The sequence below is a fragment of the Gossypium raimondii genome, chromosome 5 (genome assembly GCF_025698545.1).
Source record: "Gossypium raimondii isolate GPD5lz chromosome 5, ASM2569854v1, whole genome shotgun sequence".
Taxonomy (NCBI): domain Eukaryota; kingdom Viridiplantae; phylum Streptophyta; class Magnoliopsida; order Malvales; family Malvaceae; genus Gossypium; species Gossypium raimondii.
Genome location: NC_068569.1, coordinates 5390899 through 5410003, shown reverse-complemented (window position 1 = coordinate 5410003; position 19105 = coordinate 5390899). Strand labels below are relative to the sequence as shown.

Below are 19105 nucleotides of genomic sequence, written 5' to 3'. Positions count from 1 at the left end.
ATAATATTAAAATAAAATTTCTTCCGGCCTCAAATTTGTAGTCCCAAAATCTCTATTCTGATTTCACTGAAAACGAGCTGTTACACCTAATTACCCCTAATTATCTCTACCTAAAATTTAAAATATTTTTGGTTTTATTACAAGCATAAAACCAAGCACACCTTTTTGGAAAAAATCAATCACACAGGTAGTACAAAACCCCACTCAGGCAATACCATATAATAATAGAGAGTAGAATCATAGTTTAAAAAGAAAAAGCAAGAAAATACGGAGGACAGAATAAAGATGTCCGTTTGTATAATATTATAAATATTAAAACAGTATTGGCCCAAAAAACAAGTGGGATACGTACGAAAATCTGAATGATTGGCGATGTCAGTTCAATTCCCACAACTCGTATTCAATGTCTTATATTCATAATATCAAATGCTGAAACCAATCTCAACTGTGTTTATATTTTTTTAAAATCATTAAAAAAACCAAAACAATATAATATAGGAAGATGAAATATTTTATTATCATTGAATTAAAATTCTAAAATTTAGAAATTTCTCCCTCCCCCCCCCCCTTTTTTTTCTTTTTTCTTTTTTTAAATCGGATAATCTATGCTTACAAACTAACTACATAAAGGAAGATAGAAGACTTCGGTGCTTCACAAATCACAACTGAAGACCCAAAAACCTATCTACAATACAATGGTTCTAGATTAGACCCAAAATCAGACACTAACAATCACATAACTGTGTCCACCCGTTATTGAGGCATTTTTAACAGTTTTTCTTTCTAAATAAATATTATATATGAGATTTGTCAAAATTACTGCAAACAATTATTGGAGCAAAATATCATGATGCGGCCGCCAGTCCTTCAAATTTTACCCCAAGCTGAACAAATGGAATCTTGAAACTGGGATAATGGACGACATAGACGTGGACGTGATACTGTATGTCCAGCTAGTGCCTGAAGAAGATGTACCAGTGGCTTTCATCCATTTAATTTTATGCTGAAAACAGATTTCATAGGTTCAAAGTTTGATGCAATTGCAAAACATTATTAAAGATGAATTTTGAGATGGTGAGTCTGTCTTTCATTCTATTCTAAATGTAAATTGCATCTTGTCTTAATGTCTAAATATGGACAAGAGCTGTAATCCTTGGGGTGTGGTAAGCTTAGGAGGTGGTGGAGATGAGTGCTGCGTTTGAAGCTGATCTAGACTGCTTTTGTGGTGCAGCTGAAGGCTGGCTGTAATCTTACAACTGGATTTCAGGACCCCCGGCCGCCTTGTTTGTCACTCATGAATACTAACAGATATTGATCATAGGCTGCTTTGGTTGTGGACTGGAATGCTATTTCCTTGCCTTACCTACTCCTCCTTACTTTTCTTTGATGTTTGTCTTCATGGCTGAATTTTCATTTTTCAAAGTGTCCGTCCCCTATTGTGATTCTCTTTTTGGTTTCTTCTGTTTCTCTTCGTATCCCCCACTGAATTCAAAATTAAGCCAAATTTGACCGTAAACGAGAGAGGTAAAGCTTCACACGTCAGTGCACTGCTGGAGAACCAAAATCATCACTTCAAAAGGCCTAATTTCGGCTAATTTTTTCCCATTGTCGGCCACACCCTCGACAAGGACAACACTAACGGTAAAAAGATGAATAATACATTGCAATCCAAAACCACGGCGTCTAAGGTAACATCAACATTCTTAGCTGGCCACCATGTCTACCATGAAATATTATGAGAGTCGACGTTGAAATTACTGCACTGCGAACAATTATTGGACCAAAATATCTCCATGCAGCTGAACAAATAAATGGTACGAAACTTGAAAATGGACACGTGGTTTTGTTTTGATTTCTGTCTCTTGTAGTTTCATGGGGTTTTTTTTACGACACAATATCATAATTTTTATGTTAATTGGTTATCTCTTGCAATAAATATAAACAATATTAATTAATTGGTTTTTTTTTGTGGTAGATGTTCAAATAAATTATTTCAACTAATGCTGTAACACAAATTGAAACAAGAGAGTATAATTAACAAATTCAAAAAAAAGAGTGAAGCAAAGAGAAAATCAACTTAAAATATTTGTTGATATAGTTCAGATTTGTTAATTTTATGGACCCTCATTAGCAAGTGATTTTATTCATCAACTTATTTGAATCAATTATTGGCTAAAGTCAACCTAACTTTACAACAATGAACACTCACCTAAAGTCCGTAATTACAATTAAAGTTTATTCTATAAAAAATACCAAATGATGTTGAAATATGTAATGCAACAATTACAACATAGGCAGTTAAAATCCCAATAATACTGCTTTAACCTTTGCTCACAAGTGCATATACGCATTCCACTATAAGTATACATAAACAGCCGGCGCTGCTGTTTTACAAGTACAAATAAAGCAGCTGCCTAAATACTTAAACAGCATGTCCAACTCTAAGTTTCAATTGCATTCCTTTTTTCTTTTTTCTAGCTTTTCTATCAATGGAATTTCGTTATGTTCCAATCTTCGCTATGGCGCTTGTTGTGAGTACTAACTTCTGTATAAATATTTAGAGCTTAATAATTTTATTTTGGATACAAGGCAAATGGGCATTTAATTAATTAATTTCGATGCAGCTTGCTGTTGGAGCAACGAGACATGTTGCTCTACCAGCAGAGATGTACTGGACGTCTGTGTTTCCAAACACTCCAATGCCCAAAGCCTTGCAAAATCTTTTAATCCCCCCTGCTGCTGCTGGTTTGTTTGCAATTTTCTTTTCTTTTCCCCAATGATTGAGTAGACATATATAATTCAGGTAAGTCTTCTAATGCTCTAGATATCTCTCTGCAAATGAGATGTAGGAAATCACATGAAAGCTGCTTTGGCTAATATGATCAAAAGGTATAAAGGAATATTAATCCCACGATACGTCACAGCTTATAGGATATATGAAAACGCAGCAGGCAATTCAAAGCAAGAGTTTGGAGATGGAAATATGGCAACCAATAAGGACGTTTTCTTTTTTGAGAGTAAGCTTCGACCTGGTACTAAGATGAACTTAAAGGTGCTAACCAGTAAAGCCAGCAAAACTGCTTTCTTACCGCGTCCAGTTGCGGACTCAATTCCCTTTTCAACTAAAAAGTTTGCGCAAGTCTTGAAATATTTCTCGGTGCAACCAAGATCTGCAGAATCCAAAATACTCAAAAAAACAATCGAGGATTGTGAAACACCAACCATTGAAGGAGAAGAGAAGTTTTGCGCTACATCATTGGAGTCTTTCGTGGATTTCGGTGTTTCTAAGCTGGGGAAAGACATCCAGCTTTTGTCAGCTGAGTTGGAGAAAGAAACGCAAAACCCAGAGTTTAGTATTGGTGATCAGGGGGTGAAATTGATGGGAAAATCGGAGATTGTTTGCCACAAAATGGATTATGCATATGCTGTGTCTTCTGCCACTCAATTGCTAAAACAGACGTGTATAGGGTTCCATTAGTTGGGGCAGATGGTACAAGGGCTACAATATTGGCTATTTGTCACGAAGATAGTTCAGCTTGGAGTGTAACACCTCCAACTCGTATCCCTTGTCAGAATCGGGTTACGGAACATTAGCGGAGTTTACAGATTAAACAAATAGAAATTTCAAATTTTCATGTTATCAAAACAAGTCATCAAAGCATCATTTTAATCCAAATTATAAACATACCAAATTCAAATCAAATTGCCTAATTCATGAGCACTTAAATATAGAATTAAATTCACATGTACCTATCTAGATTTAGTTCAATTTATCATGCTATAATATGACTTCAAAAACAAACACATATTTATATGTATAAAACCAACCAAAATTAAACTTATAATCTCATTTACAATCAAACCACAAAATAACTATTATTTAGATACCCTAGGTACATGCCGACAAAAAGGATAAACATCACCACGTTTGAGTTCGGGATCGTTGTTGGATGCTGAATCAGCGATTAAAAGTTAATTACTTAACTTGCGCTCGAGAAACAAAACCGTACGTTAAGTATAAACTCAGTGGTATTTCTATAATCCGGATATTTAAATATAAGAAATTATAAATATACAACTGAAATATAAACACATATTAATATTAAATTATTACAACAACCATATCATATTCCATTTATTTCACAAATATCTTAATTCTCATACTTGCTATATAAATAGCTTTTCACAATTTATTTCACATTTCATTATACAATTGCAATATCCATTCCATAGTTATTTCATGAGTATATAACTCATATATTCCATATATTTGCAACATATTTCACATTCTATTTTCAATACACTATTTCACTTCCATTTCTCATACCATATTATTTCAATATCAATTATAAAATTTTATTATTCATTTACCCTTATTAACACGACTCGGATTCAGACGGATACACGGATCCAACCAAAACACACCAGTTTGGTACCCAGTGCTTCATTGAATAATTTGAAGTAATAAATTAACACCCAGTGTCTCATCGACTAAACCGAAGTAAATTGACATCCAGTGCCTCATCGAATTAATCCGAAGTAGTAGATTGACACCCAGTGTCTCATCGACTCAAAGTCGAAGAAATCCCTTAACCCTTCCAATCCTATGGCATGCCATCTATATCCGACTCAGCCCGATACAATTAATAGGGTTTCAATTCACTTTTCAAATAAAACCAATATTTATTTCAATTCAAATAATCAATATATTCAATATATATACCAATTCAATCAATGTAAATTCAATAAATTCGTCACATACTAAATCAATCCATTTCAATTGCAAAACTCAATAATTCTCACCTCAACACTTACCATATACATTAAATTGAATAATAACAATTAACAACTAAATTCGGAATATAGAAATACAAATCAGAAATTCCGAGCTATTCCTCGTTAACTTTATCTTTCCAATTTTTAGTCGAGGATTCCGGTACGACGTTAGAAATTGAACTTTAAATAATTGAAGCCCCTAAGTCCGTGGCTTTCTCCTTACTTTCTTTCCTTTTTCTTTTCTTTCTTTCGTTCTTTCTTTTTATTTTTGTTTAGTTTCTATCTATCTTTCTTTTCTTATTTATTCTTTATTTATTTTGTTTTATTATAATATAATTATAATATAATATATACTTAATATCTTACCTTATGCGTTCTCATTAAAGAGTACAATGACATAATTTCTTCTTTAATTTCTTTAATTTTTTAATCTATAATTGAACTTTCACTCTATATGCAATTTAGTCCTTATATCTAATTACATTTAATTCAAGAAAATTCACTTAATCAAAACCTAATTAACTACACAATTAGCTTCGTAAAAATATTTACGAGTCCGATTTATGGGAACGGAGTCCCGAAATACACTTTTTAATTTGATCCTTTTAATTAATTAACCATCAAAACGTTTAAATTTCTTAAAACTTTAATACCACCTTAATGACACTCTGTAGATATTTATAAAAATATTTACGGCTTAGTTTATATATTTCCTAAAACCTCTTGAACTTAATAAATCACTTATATAACATAAATTATCAAATTAAAAACTTTTTTAAAAATCACATTTGACTCGTACATGTTAAATAATAATATTTACGGACTTACTTATCGATTTGGTGGCTCCAAAACTACTATTTTCGACACCACTAAAAAACGAATTGTTACATGGAGCCTTGAACACTTGGCTTTTGAGACTCTCAAAGTTAAAGCGAGGAACTGTTCCGTATCTGCCATGTTCTATCAAGAGACGCCCTTGTTTGGATTCCCAACCAAAATTCCTAATTATCACCAAAACACGTTATAATGAAGGTTATGGAATCACATTAAATGGGTTTGAACTCATCAACTAGGAACCTGCGGGCCTTATAAAATAAGCCTAGTTGAAGAGTGTGTGTATGTATATATAAAGCATGTATTGGATATTTCATCTCTGCTTGGATATTTGATGAAGGATTGAATGAAAAACAAAAGCAAATAAAAAATTGAGTGAAAATAGGATTAACTATTGTTTTATTAACATGAAAGGTTGATACTAAGATTATATAAATCATAAACCTTAAATAAGTTGAAAATAATAATAAAATAATTACAACTTGATTTAATTCAATGATTAGATTCATATAACTTTTTTTTATTGGTTGGTTTCTGTGTAATTACCTATCAAAATGTCTAATCTAAATTTATCACAGTTTTAGTACAAGTTGACAACTTGCAAAGTGAAGAGCTCATAGGTTTAATGAGCTCACAGTTTTGTAGAGCTTGCATATTTGGTGAGCTCGCAGTTCGTATGGATAGTCATTTCGCAACATTTCTTTTATTAGTGTTTGATAATTTGTCAAGTGTCTATGCATTTTGATATGGCTATTCATAATTCATAGAGAAACACACAAATCAGCATAGATGAAGCAATCTTAGCATTGCAACGAATTAAGTACAAATTAATTTATGATGAGTATATGTAGAAGGTAAATTAACCTAAAAATAGATAACAAATACACTACTTAATTATTTTTATTTTAAAATTATGATTTTAGAGTGTACTGCAACATTTGAAAAGTAAAACCATCAACTAAATCTAGTTTACATAAATAATAATAAATGATTCATAGGATCTGAAAACATATCATAATCAGCAAAAACAAACCTCAAATAATTCTGTCCAAATATGAATCTCTAGTATTACGAACACAATACCAATACAAAGACACAAATATTAGCACCTCCCTCCTACCCTACTTTTCATACAGTTGCCAATCCCTACGTCTAGTCTCATATATGAATTTCACCTATAGAAATTATCTAGATTGTTGTGGAATATTAGTTAGGTATAATGGTAAGTCGCATTACACTCTTAAGGATAAAATGTAAGTTTGAATTCTAGAGATAACATTGTTGAAAAGGCAACTACAAACCCTGAAAATAGATTATAAAACGGATGTGCATAATATAAAAAAACATTATATTTTAAAAAATAATGAAAATGTTGTCTTTTCTCCCTTCTTTAATTTTGTTTTCTTCTCCTTACCTTAATCCAAATAAAAAGAAAAGAAAAGAAAAGAGTTATGCTATTTAAACTTTTTGTAGTCTGTCATAGCTTTTTTATACATACTTTTCACATTGGTTGTCCGCAAAGCCACAATTATGGGCGTTGCAAATTGTCAAAAAAAAATCAAGATCCAAATCTTGATATACCCATCCCTTGAGAAATGTTAAATTGTTAATAGAATATTGTTTTAAAGGATTAAAATATAATTTTAATAAACAAGCTACTTGTTAGGGTTATTGCTATAAAAGTTATAGTTATTTTTTAAAAATGCGTTTGCCTAAAAAGTTATGTTTAGAATACCTTTGCTATTTTAGTTAAATATTTTAAACTTGAGGGTCGAAATGAATTTTTCTATGTAGTAATTTAGCATCACTTTAAACTTCGTGGATGTCAAAATACAAAATCACTTGCATTATATTATAACCTTGTTTTGAGCCGCTGCATTAATTGCAACGTAATAATCTTGCCTAAGACAAAACATGAAAACCAAGGTTAGCTTATCAAATACGTAAAAAAAAACTAGCTTTGTTTGCATCGAATGCCAAGTCAAAGGATCGGCAACCTGAAAACCATAACTTACGTAAAAACAATGCCTCCGAGTAAAAGGTAGATAGGTTCATTAAAAATTAAAACAAAACTTAAACAGTAATATTGTTGAAGTCAGATCCATCAGATCCATAAAAAATTAATAGTATCTACATAGAAATATATGGGAAGAATGGGAGGAAACTCCAATGATTGTTAACTATATATGATGATGATGCTTATGCAGTTGGATCCATGCTTTCATTTCATTTCATGGCAACTCTTCATTTCCTTCTCATTTTCTCTTTACTTAACGTAAGTCGTAAAATAGCATCCTTCGCTAATTAATTGACCCCTTAATTATTTCTTTATCTATAGCTATAATCATTTGCATGTTAGCACATGTAAGTGAAGGGTGATGGTTTTTGTTCATTAATTAAACATTGTTGGGTTTCCATATTCCAGCTTGCCTTTGCAGGAAAGCATGGTACGTTGCCAGAGGAAGATCACTGGATATCTGTGTTTCCAAACACTCCCATGCCCAAAGCTTTGAAAGACATTTTACCACCACCTGCCGGTTTGTTTTCGATTCCATTTCTTCATAATTAATTACTTCTCGATAATGATTATGGTAAATGTTTCAACAACTCCTATCTATTTCCACTTGCAAAATATTGTTTATTTTTACTTACTCAATCTGACAATTTCGTCTTAAAAAAAAAATTTCATACAAGTTCAAATAATGTAAAATTCATAACTACTCTCACAAAACATGGAAAACCTAATTCTATGTTAATAAGTTTATACTAGATTATGACACACTCACGATATTAGAGAAAAAATATGTAACAAATTTAGAGAAAGATTATATAAAATTGACTATAATTGGAATTGTAAAGTTGAGATAGTGAATATTATTACATCTTAAGCTCAAATTTCATTATGTGTATATATTTTTAAGATTTATATAAAATAAAAATTTAAAACTAATATTTATTGATTTATAAATATAAATTCTTTTCATAATTTCAAAATTTATTGTGTTGAGTTAATGGGCATAATATTTTTTTTATGAAAATGAATCCTCCATTTTTGTCCCTTTACCTAATTAATTTTTTAAATTCTTACTGTTTTTTTTTTCATTTTTAATGAATTGAAATCTATTTCACTTACCATTTATATATACATTATTAACGCATCAAATATAAAATATATGTAACTTTATAAGTATAGATTCTTTATTCCCAATTCCTTTTTATATTATTTTTAAAGCAAATGTGCATAAATACATTATGAGGTATACATTTAATTAAGTTGTTTCATGTGAGTAGGAGATTCAAGCAAGGAGTTCAAAGATAAAGATGCGCCTATCAACCCTTTCATAATTTACGAGAACACGAATACAAAAAGACAACCTAAAGGCGTGAATGCTCCTATCAATCCTTTCATAATTTACGGAAAAAAATCAAAAGGTATAGATTTTAAAAGTATTTTTTTTTGTGAAAATAGTTTAAAAGTTATGACAGTATGTTCAAGTGACACATCATTTAAAAGCTTAATGATAATTTTGGTTGATTTGTTTTACTATTCCATTGCTTAGTGAGAAGAAAATAAAATTGAGAAACTAATACTACCTATAATTAAATTAAGTTGTTTTATTTGAACAGAAGCTTCAAGGAAGGAACTCAAAAATAAGGATGGCACAAATAAAAATCAAAAGGCGTGAATGCTCCTATTAACCCCTTTATCATTTATGGAAAAGAATCTAAAGGTATAAACTCTTTAAAATATTTTCTTTATGAAAAGTTCACTTACATCATGTAAAATCTTGAATGACAATAAATAGTAAAGTTGGAGATTTCGGGATAAAAATAAAATAATTTTAGTGGATTTATTTTCATTATCCCATTTCTTAGTGAAAAGAAAAGATTGAAAAATTGACTATGCTTCAATTTTATCACTCTTTTTTTCACATATAAACTTTATATAAGTTATATATAAATTATTTTGTTGGAAAAAATAAATCAAGTTGTTTCAAGTGAATAACAGGTTCAAGCAAGGAGCTCAAAACAAAGGATCACTCCCTTCACAATTTATGGGGAGAAATCTAAAGGTATAAACTCTTTAAAATGTTTATATTTATGAAACCCAACAGTTTGTAATCCATGGCATATATTATTTTCATGTTTTCCATCATCTTCTTCTTAATAAATCGTCACCATAAATTATGGTTTAAGCCAACAGTTTTAAAATTGAATTCAATATCTCTAAACTAGTTAGTAAATTGATGCAACTGAATGAGTCCAACATGATTTTCACCTCTTTGCAAACCATATGTAGGAAACAAGAAACATGGGAGCGCTGCAATAAATGGAACAATGTTCTTCTTCCAAGAGGATCTGCACCCTGGTAAGAGGGTGAATTTACCACTACTCGCCAAGACGTGGGACTTGACTACCTTCTTGCCTCAACAAGTTGCTCGGTCAATACCCTTTTCGTATAACGAGTTTCCTCAAATTCTAAATCTCTTCTCCCTGGATCCCGAATCAATGGAAGCCAATGATATGGAACAAACAATTAATGTTTGTGAAAGAGAAGGGCTGCGTGGAGAAGAAATATTTTGTGCCACTTCGTTCGAGTCGTTTGTTGATTCCAGTGTTTCAAAGCTTGGGAAAAATATCCAGTTACTAGCCAACGAGCTTGCGAAAGAAACTAATAACCCAGTGTTTACCATCGGAAGGGGAATACAAAATATGGGGGAAGAGGAGCTTGTTTGCCACAAAATGAGCTATCCATATGCTGTGTTCTTATGCCATTCAATCGACAGTACAGTGGTGTATAAAGTTCCACTGGTGGGCATGGATGGGACAAAAGCCAAAGCTTTAGTTATTTGCCACAAAGATACATCCGCTTGGAGCCCCAATCACCCTGTCTTTGAGATTCTTAAAGTTAAGCCAGGAACTGTCCCCATTTGCCATTTTGCTGTTAGAGATACCCTCGCCTGGGTTCGGAAATGAACTATGCGCAGCGTTGTAACCAAAATGTCACCTTAAAGTGCTGCATAAGCGCCAAATAAATTTTGTTCTAAAAAAAATAAAAAAAAAGCATCAAATAATTTTTTTTAAAATTTCCAAGACGAATATCCTACAATACTTTGTAATAAAAATATATTAAGGAAAGACATTCCATGTTACATATGTGTTGCAAACTTGTACTCTCTTTCATCCTACCGATGAATAACAATGGATTTCACATGGTGAAAATATATCATTGTCGACAAGAAATTAATTTTACTAGAAAGTTGGATGAATGAACATTGGCAAAAAAATACTTGAACCTTGATATATATGCGCAACAGATCCATTGGAGCCATCTGTAGTCCAATGAGAGCAACCCATTTAACGATTGGGTAAAAAAATGCCCACTCTACAGGATTCAAAATCTGAATTTTTTAAAATTCTAATTGATCGTAAATAATAAATGAATTAAAATGCTGTCATATTACAAGATCTTTTTTTAAAGATAAATGAAATGGTGTTATTATAAAAGTTGTGCCACAAGAAAAGTTGTAACTTGCCGACAGTGTTGACTTTGGCTATGGACAAAAGTAACTTATTTAATTAATGATTTAACAGGATTGAATGGCGTGTCGTGGACATGGGAATTAAAATCGGCAGTGGGTCAACCTATTTTCAGTTCAATCTACCGATCTATTAAAAAATTCATAAATAAATTTAATGATATTGTTTATAGGTTTAAATCTCACTAAATTTACAAATAAAAATTTAAAAACAATTTTTATTCAATCAAAATTGAATTTAAAGTGAGAATGCATTGATGCAATGAGACAAACAACAGTTGACTTCATCTAGGATTGGAAGGGATCCAAACCTCCACTTTGGGAATTTCACAAACTTTGGTTTCATCACAAAGCAGCCCGCTTCCTTTATAAAGTTTCCATTACATTATCACTGTTATCATTTCTCCTTAACATATTATTAATAAGTTAGGATGGAGTTCAATTTCTTTTTCATCTTCATTTTACTCATAGTAAGTAGAGAAAGTTTACTAGTAGTTTTTGCTAGCTCTTCATTTCTCAATGCCTTTTGCTTTTGTTTTATTTTATTTTTTATACTTAGTTTAAACTAATGGCAATTCTTCTAACACTTTGGCAGCTTGCATTATGTGGGGTTAGCCATGCTTCAGCTGATCTACCAGCTGAGGTTCACTGGAAATCAGTGTTCCCTCACACCCCAATGCCAAAAGCCTTGAAACATCGTCTTTTACACCCAGCAGCAGGTTCATTAATTCAATTGCATTTGATTTCATCGGTAATAAATACATCAAATATATTAGCTTGAGATAAAAATTATATTATATCCCATGTAGGAAACAAACCTTGGGTTGTTACGAGGAAGGAAGATTCAATCAATGATGGCGACTATGGAAACGCTGATCCAAGCATGGGATTTGGACGTGGGAGTATTATTTCCCGAACCAACATAACTATGTATTTCTTCGAAAATGATCTATACCCTGGTAAGAAGGTGAAACTAGAATATTTCAGTAAGGCTAAGGCAAGGAATGAGGTTCCGTTCTTGTCTCGTCGAGTTGCAGAGTCAATACCCTTTTCGAGTGACGAGTTTCCGGGGATTTTGAAGCTCTTTTCGCTGAAACCTGAATCAAGGGAAGCTAAGGCAATGAATCGAACGATTGCAATGTGCGAGAGACGGGTCATTGAAGGGGAAGACATGTACTGTGCGGCGTCGTTAGAGTCGTTGGTGGATTTAAGTGTTAGGAAATTCGGGAACGATATTCAAGTGCTGTCAAGTGAGGTGGAAAAAGAAACTGAAAACCAGGATTTTAGTGTTGCTAACGAGGGAACGATACTGATGGGAGAAAAAGATATAGTTTGCCATAAGATGAAATATCCCTACGCCGTGTTTCTATGTCATTCACTTGATAAAACAGCAGTGTATAGGGTTCCTTTGGTTGGAAAACATGGAACAAAAGCTAATGCTTTAGCTGTTTGCCATAGAGATACATCAGCTTGGAACCCAAACCACATCGCTTTTCTGCTTCTTAAAGTAAAACCAGGATCAGTCCCCATTTGCCATTTCCTCATGAGAGAGAGCCTCGTTTGGGTTCCAAATCGATTTGCTCATTAACGCTTTTAATTTATTTCTTGCATGCATTACCAGTGGAGATCAAGGAAGGGGTTATATGTAACATCTTTAGTATGTTTTATGTTGCTAAACTCTAGGTTCACATCTTGAATAACAGTGTATATAATTATTATTATACTCTTAAAGCCACTTCTGGTGATAGAAACTTATGAACTTCCTCCGGAATCGAACTTATCAGTATTTGTAATGTTTTCTATTCCAGCAGTGAAAATGGGAGATCTTATATTTAGTTGTTATATAATGAAAAAAAATCCAATCACTAATCAGAATCCCAATGTTGCTACATAATCTGAAACAAATTAAATTACAGTTTCTTCAATCATCTCGATTACACGATTAAGGAGCAAGAAAAAGGTAAGGCACACATTACAGTGAGATCAAAGGAGGGACGTTAGTTTAGCAAAGTTTAAAAGTACAAAACAATAAGAACTTAACAAACAATGAGACAATAGGATAACAAAGACGAGAAAATCAATAGTTTTACCTATCTGAATTTTGGAGTTGAGTTTTTCTTGTGTTGTCCTTGCCTGTCTTTTAATTTCTCATTCTTTCTACTTTCAGTATTCTGGTTGCTAATAGAACCCTCCTGAGCACTGCACATTCGAGACTTCAATTTGAATCCAAATCTCTTCGAGACATTTCCCCAAGTGAAGCTCTTTACCCGACCTAGCCTTTCGATTTCTTGTTTCATGTTCGAGCATTCCTTCTCAAGCTCAGAAACCCGTGTTCTCATGTTATCCATGCCTACTTTCAAAACCTGATTTTCTCTCGCGGTTGAGGCCCAGCCTCTTTCCGTGGGCCCTGCAAGCCCGCTTTGTCGAGATCCATCAAGATTATCGGAAACCAAAAGGCAACCTGTGATTGAAGTCCTAAGCTGAAGCTGCTCAAAGAACAGGATTTGGACAACTATTCTTAGTGGCAGTCTCTCATTCTGTGCAGCATGGGTGCATGCTTCCAAGGAGAGCTTCTGGCAGTCCATCAGCTGGCATAGTTGTTCTTTCTCAGATTCAGACAACCATGGGTGTGACTGCAAGTTTGATTAGCATAGGAAAGTTAACAAGTTTGAACAAAAATTATGGTGTTTGCCTTCTCATCAAACTTCTTCCTATAACCCATGCATATAAGATTTGGCTTTTTGGGCCCATTAACTTTGTTTCAAGCAGATGAGAGAAGCAACTTAGGTAATCATGTTAAAATGCCAGATACCCAGACAATGAACCAAGGACATAAATATCCTGCATTGACAACAATGATCCAAGGACATAAACATCCTGCATTGACAACTTATGTCTCTTTAAAATGTGTGAATCCTAATCTAAGGTCAACATGAATTGAGGTTAAAGCATAGGAATGATGCATTTGGGTAGAGTTGTGACAAGGGTCCTGGATTAGTGAACCAGTTGCAGCTATATTTACAGCATATCAAACTGAAGAAACAACATAAGTAGCAAATGTGTGCAGTAGGGACGGTACCTTCAGATAAATGTCTACTGCACGATACAGACCATCATCCAAGTGCCTGGCGTAGTCAGGAACAGAAGCAGCAAGAGCCTGAAACTTGGGGAGCTTCAAATTAACATCAGAGGCAACCTCTGCAAGGTACCCATCAATTAGCTTGGCTACCAGTGTAACTGGTGTTAATGAAGGCGAGGCGGTAATCTGACCATCATCAACCAAAGATGGAGAGGCTCCACCCGTGATCTGGTCCATTGCAAGAAAATGTTCAAGAATTTGCTGCACACAGTCAACATTATATAGTGTTTCCATAGAACAGGAGAAATTAGGTATCAGGAGATCTTCCAGTGTTGCTTGATCAAGCTGCATTCCAATCCTTTTCTCAAAGTTAGATATATAGGAGGGGCTTACTTGAAGAATTAAGGCTGTTTGAAGCAGTCCAAAGAGAAAGTTGGTGGGGACAAGGCCTTTCTGAATAGGAAGCAACCTATCAATCTCCTCCAGCAAAAGTTTCTGATCTTCTTCTGACGGAGGAGCCTCTAAGGCCACAGGTGCCACACAGGTACTAGAATTAGTATCAGTAGCACCCTGGCACCTGTTCAAACCAGGTAGATACTTTTTTGCATAAAAAGTAAGAGACCCAGCAATGATCTCCTGTCTGATACCACGAGATTCCATGACTGCAATCAATCTCTTATAGCGAGGAAAACTTAAAGTTGATGCATCCTCATACCACCAATCTGAACTTGTATTTTTTACTCTAGCCCCTGTACTTATCCCATTCCACAACACACTTCCACCAGGACTCTGCATAGGACCACCATATTCCATTATGGGCCACCCAGAAAGGTTTGGGTCGGTAGATGCCTTCATGGCTAATGATTCGATGCACCTTTTTGTAACGTTCAGTCCATCGTCATAAGAGATAATATCATCACAGGTTTGAAGTGCTCTCAGGGAGTCTTTCCAATTTCGGAGGACTACTTGATTAAGGAAGGTTTCAGTCTTGGTAATAAGATTGCCTTCCCCATATTCCTCGGTCATTTCTAAATGCTCAGCAGCACTTCGAAGGTACACAACATTTGAGGCAGTGAGTTCAAGTTTCACACCATAGCAGAACTTGGCGACAAGTTCAAAAGTTTTGGCCCCTCCAGGAATGTCAGGGAGGCATATGGAACACTTTTCTTCACCTTCTTCAGATGCTTCTGCAATTAATCTTTCCATAACCCCACTTCTAGAGAGTAAAGGGAACTGCACCAAAGGAAAGTTAAGACAATTAGGAACTTAAAGATCACTAGTTATTTGACAATAGACACTTCATTTTAACATGCATGTGACAACAGGTACAAGTTCATTTAAAGGACTTGCATTATAGATCCTTAAAAGGAAAAGCATGAAAACATAGGAAAAGTACCATCTCAACTCATGAGAAACTGATATATGAGGTCTCAGAAAGATGGTGTGGGACATGGCAAGGATTTCCTATCTTTATTTTTGCATAAGGTGATAAAATATGCATCAAGATTTGATAAACATATTAAATTCAGTGAATTTCAACAAGTACAAGAGGGTCATTACTCCTCAGGCACATCAATAAGAAAGTACTAAATATGATGAGGCAAAATTACCTTGTGAAGATGAAAGGACATTTCTCCAACTTCAACAACAATATCACTAGGAAGTCCAGTCGTGCAGAACCTATAAGCATCACATACATATTAAGCTCAATATAAAGAGAAATACAATAAGACTCACACAAGCACAGAGAGATGCAAGAAGTTTAGTCCCATATTATAAAATATTCTTATTTGAGAAGAGTCATTAATCGTTCATCCTTAACAAAAATGTTCAGCAATATGAAATGATTTCCTCTGTTATACACATGAGAGTATGAGATAATAATAAGAATAATTATTGGGCATTATTGCGCCAATTTTTCAAAAATTTCCTTTCCATCCAAATGCTTAGGATTGATAAGAAATAAATGCCATATTCTCATTTTTCTTGATTCCAATGTAGTTAACAAATATTGATAAAAAAAATGTCAGATTTGTAACTTACTTCTGAAAAGGAACATGGTCTTTTGGGAAGGAAAACAAAAAGGTGCAATTATATTTTCTATCCTTTGTACTATTAACCTAAACCTGATATTAAACTGTCCCCTCTGTCACTCGGACTCTGGTGTGAATGTCTGATCTGCATATGTATCTGGCATGGGTATCTGAATAGCTTGTCCATGTATTTAAAGGATCATTAGAGGTCATATCCTTATATCCATGTGTCAGGTATGGGTAATGAAGAATCCAAGAGTTATTCCAAGTCACTTATTCTATCATAGTTCACTAAATGCATAATGTAAGCATAGGGAACAAGGAGGATAGGATCAATGTTACCCCAACTGGAAGCGGGTATGTCTCACACGGATATGCTCAACCTTTTCAGAATCATAATTTTTTCATAAATTTGGAGGATCATACCTCCTTATCTATATTCGAATATGCGTGGGACATGGGTACTAGAGGCCGTGTAACATAGGAAATGGATATGGTAATAGTTAAATGTATCTCTTACAACAAAAAATAACTTGGTCGCTTAAATCAAGAACCAAAATATGCATATACGAGTATTTCTATTGATCCATATGCATGATGTAAATTTAAACATAGAAGTATCTCTAACAACTTAAACTAAATGCTAAAATAACGGGGGAAAAAAGCACAGTTGACACATCCACGTGGACATTAAAACGTAGTGAAGCAAAACAAGAAAATAAATAATAATAATCTTACAATAGTCAAAGACAGAAGATATGTAGGCAGAGAGAGATGGAGATGAAGTTGAATTGCAGAGATCAGGCACATACCAAGCCTGCCCTTGCCTTTTAAATGCATCAGTTTTGGATCCAAGTTTCATGCATGCCATTTTCTCGCAGAACTCCGACGACAAATGCTTTAAACCCTATACCAAAATTGAAACACAAGAACACCTAATACACAAGTAAGTGGCCTTAAAACTGGGCTCTTTCAAAATCTAAAACGAAAACCCAGTTTTGCTTTAACTGTTTAAAGCCTAAAACCACAACCCCTCACACCAAAAACACCACCAGTGTAAGGTCAAACCTTGAAAAGTAACCAAAATGTAGCTTCTTCTTCAACATGTGAATCACAGAAAACCCAATGAATCTTTCAAAAAAGCCGCAACCCCACTTCAAAAACTCCTTCAAGTCCCCGCCTAGAACCAGAGCATCCCCAAATCAGATGCCAACTTGAGATAGCCGTTTCAGGTCAACTCCTCCAATTCTTAGCCTCCCAATCCCAAAACAAACACCCATCAGCTGGAAATGAATAAAACTATCAACTTACTAATTTTCCAGCAGCCCCTAACAACCTTCAGCAAGAATATTCCAAAGCTACTTAAAACCCCTTACATTAAAGAGAAAACAAACCACCTCAATGGGGCACTTTTTTTCCGGAGCGTGTTCGTTTCTTTTTTTTGGCCCCATAGAAATGATAATAATTCAGTGCTTTTCCAGCGAAGCTTTTTAAAGGCATGATAATGATGATGTTCACCATTTAGAAAAGCCAAAAAGATGATCAAAGCCTATTTATTGGGTGTCAATGGCAGCTCCCAACCCAAACCCTTGCACATGTATCTCTGTGGGACCCTTCGGCCTAAACACGCTCATTGGGGTTTCTAGAACTTAATACATACATATAGAATCTTTGGAGACATTCCTTCCCTGTATCTATCTATATTATATTTATAAAAAAAATTTAATGTCGAGAAAAGTTTGATTTTTGTTATAAAAAATATGTAACTACTATCTAATATTAATTTAATTAGATTTAAAAATAAATCAAGCTGGTGTTAAAGCTCAATTAGTATATAAATTTACAAGAACGTGTTTCATAGCTCATTGATTCCCATTCCCATACTATAATTTTCAGACCCTTTCATGCCTTTGTTGCTACAAAAACATCTCGTGGTTATGAGAATTCAAATTCGATCGGGAAAATAAGAGTATGAAATAAGAATATTATTCTTTTCATATGAAATTGTTAATAGAAAAGGAATAATATTCCTTTTTCATACAACATTTTTTGGGGAATTCAATCCCTTACAATATTATAAAGATTGCATAATAGCTACTTTTTAAATTATTATTATAATTTACAGATATCTGATTTCAACATTTTTACAGGGAATCTCACTATTCATTTTTGTTTTTGATTATTGGTTGCTTTTGGCAAGAAATCACTCCTGCCATGTTCATCTTTTGTTTTTGCCTTCATGTATCTCTTGTCTTTACAAAATTATCATCATTTTTTTTGTTCTGGTGATAGATGTTAAGGTGGTATCGTCTACAAGATCTACTATTTTGATTGAAGACATTGAGAATTTATCGTCTTTTGATTCAAAATCCATTAAGCTGAGCATTTCAGCCATTAGCTTTTTATATTTCTTCTTGGTCTTGGCTTGAACTAACATTGCATTAGTAATCAATTTTGTTTGAAGGAATTTTGCTATAGTTTGATCCGAGATTGCGGACTTACATAATATTTGATTTTTATTGAATAAATTCTCCAAATACTTGAAATTATATTTTTCAACATCAAATTTGTCTTACTATTTAGTTCTGAAATTTTGAACTAATAATGAAATTTCAACGCATGAATCCTATTCATAAAAATAATTTCAAGAAACAATACAAAAAATAAACAATTTTGAGAAAAAATAATTGTTCGGTTTGATTCATTAATTAATAATTTTTTAATATCTAAGGCGTTAAATAATAAGTACTTTTATTATTTAATTTTATGGGTGGGTCTAAGTTAGCTTTCATCCGGCCAAGCCCAAGGCCAAGCCTCCACGGGCTCGCTCATTCCAAGCCTGG

General features: G+C 33.6%; 4 protein-coding genes across 6 annotated transcripts; 3 read left to right on the top strand and 1 right to left on the bottom strand.

Annotated features, from left to right (window-relative positions):
- Positions 1-2320: 2320 nt before the first annotated feature.
- LOC105770769 (BURP domain protein RD22-like) lies at positions 2321-3711 on the top strand. 2 transcript variants are annotated; one of them, XR_008195928.1, is made up of 3 exons: positions 2321-2531; positions 2625-2803; positions 2925-3711. XR_008195928.1 is itself a non-coding variant. In XM_052630783.1 (3 exons), the coding sequence occupies exons 1-3, from the start codon at positions 2490-2492 to the stop codon at positions 3476-3478; spliced, it is 792 nt and encodes a 263-aa protein (XP_052486743.1). In that variant the 5' UTR covers positions 2350-2489; the 3' UTR covers positions 3479-3711. The 2 variants fall into 2 exon arrangements, 1 of the variants encoding a protein (XP_052486743.1); XM_052630783.1 differs by having other exon boundaries at positions 2350-2531; positions 2625-2745; positions 2850-3711.
- A 5970-nt stretch (positions 3712-9681) lies between these two features.
- On the top strand, positions 9682-10905 carry LOC105770771 (BURP domain protein RD22). The gene has a single exon (XM_052630318.1). It carries the CDS (start codon positions 9949-9951, stop codon positions 10585-10587), a length of 639 nt encoding a protein of 212 aa, XP_052486278.1. The 5' UTR covers positions 9682-9948; the 3' UTR covers positions 10588-10905.
- A 533-nt stretch (positions 10906-11438) lies between these two features.
- On the top strand, positions 11439-12944 carry LOC105769968 (BURP domain protein RD22). Its single transcript, XM_012590959.2, has 3 exons — positions 11439-11620; positions 11746-11869; positions 11960-12944. Exons 1-3 carry the CDS (start codon positions 11582-11584, stop codon positions 12736-12738), a joined length of 942 nt encoding a protein of 313 aa, XP_012446413.1. The 5' UTR covers positions 11439-11581; the 3' UTR covers positions 12739-12944.
- Positions 12945-13016: 72 nt separating this feature from the next.
- Positions 13017-17777, bottom strand: LOC105769967 (BTB/POZ domain-containing protein At1g30440). 2 transcript variants are annotated; one of them, XM_012590956.2, is made up of 5 exons: positions 17331-17777; positions 17075-17169; positions 15840-15909; positions 14230-15462; positions 13017-13783 (listed from the first exon to the last, which is right to left on the bottom strand). In XM_012590956.2, the coding sequence occupies exons 2-5, from the start codon at positions 17131-17133 to the stop codon at positions 13241-13243; spliced, it is 1905 nt and encodes a 634-aa protein (XP_012446410.1). In that variant the 5' UTR covers positions 17134-17169; positions 17331-17777; the 3' UTR covers positions 13017-13240. The 2 variants fall into 2 exon arrangements, with proteins under 2 accessions (XP_012446410.1, XP_012446411.1); XM_012590957.2 differs by having other exon boundaries at positions 17001-17777.
- Positions 17778-19105: the final 1328 nt, after the last annotated feature.

Bases quoted from the DNA above. Each gene is read 5' to 3' on its own strand.
- LOC105770769 (XM_052630783.1), top strand. From the start codon at position 2,490: ATGGAATTTCGTTATGTTCCAATCTTCGCTATGGCGCTTGTT. The intron at 2,532-2,624 runs GTGAGTACTAAC...ATTTCGATGCAG, and splicing joins TCTTCGCTATGGCGCTTGTT to CTTGCTGTTGGAGCAACGAG. The intron at 2,746-2,849 runs GTTTGTTTGCAA...AATGAGATGTAG, and splicing joins AATCCCCCCTGCTGCTGCTG to GAAATCACATGAAAGCTGCT.
- LOC105770771 (XM_052630318.1), top strand. From the start codon at position 9,949: ATGTTCTTCTTCCAAGAGGATCTGCACCCTGGTAAGAGGGTGAATTTA.
- LOC105769968 (XM_012590959.2), top strand. From the start codon at position 11,582: ATGGAGTTCAATTTCTTTTTCATCTTCATTTTACTCATA. The intron at 11,621-11,745 runs GTAAGTAGAGAA...ACACTTTGGCAG, and splicing joins TCATCTTCATTTTACTCATA to CTTGCATTATGTGGGGTTAG. The intron at 11,870-11,959 runs GTTCATTAATTC...TATCCCATGTAG, and splicing joins TCTTTTACACCCAGCAGCAG to GAAACAAACCTTGGGTTGTT.
- LOC105769967 (XM_012590956.2), bottom strand. From the start codon at position 17,133: ATGGCATGCATGAAACTTGGATCCAAAACTGATGCATTTAAAAGGCAA. The intron at 15,463-15,839 runs GTAATTTTGCCT...CCTTTGGTGCAG, and splicing joins TGTCCTTTCATCTTCACAAG to TTCCCTTTACTCTCTAGAAG. The intron at 13,784-14,229 runs GTACCGTCCCTA...TCAAACTTGCAG, and splicing joins CAGTAGACATTTATCTGAAG to TCACACCCATGGTTGTCTGA.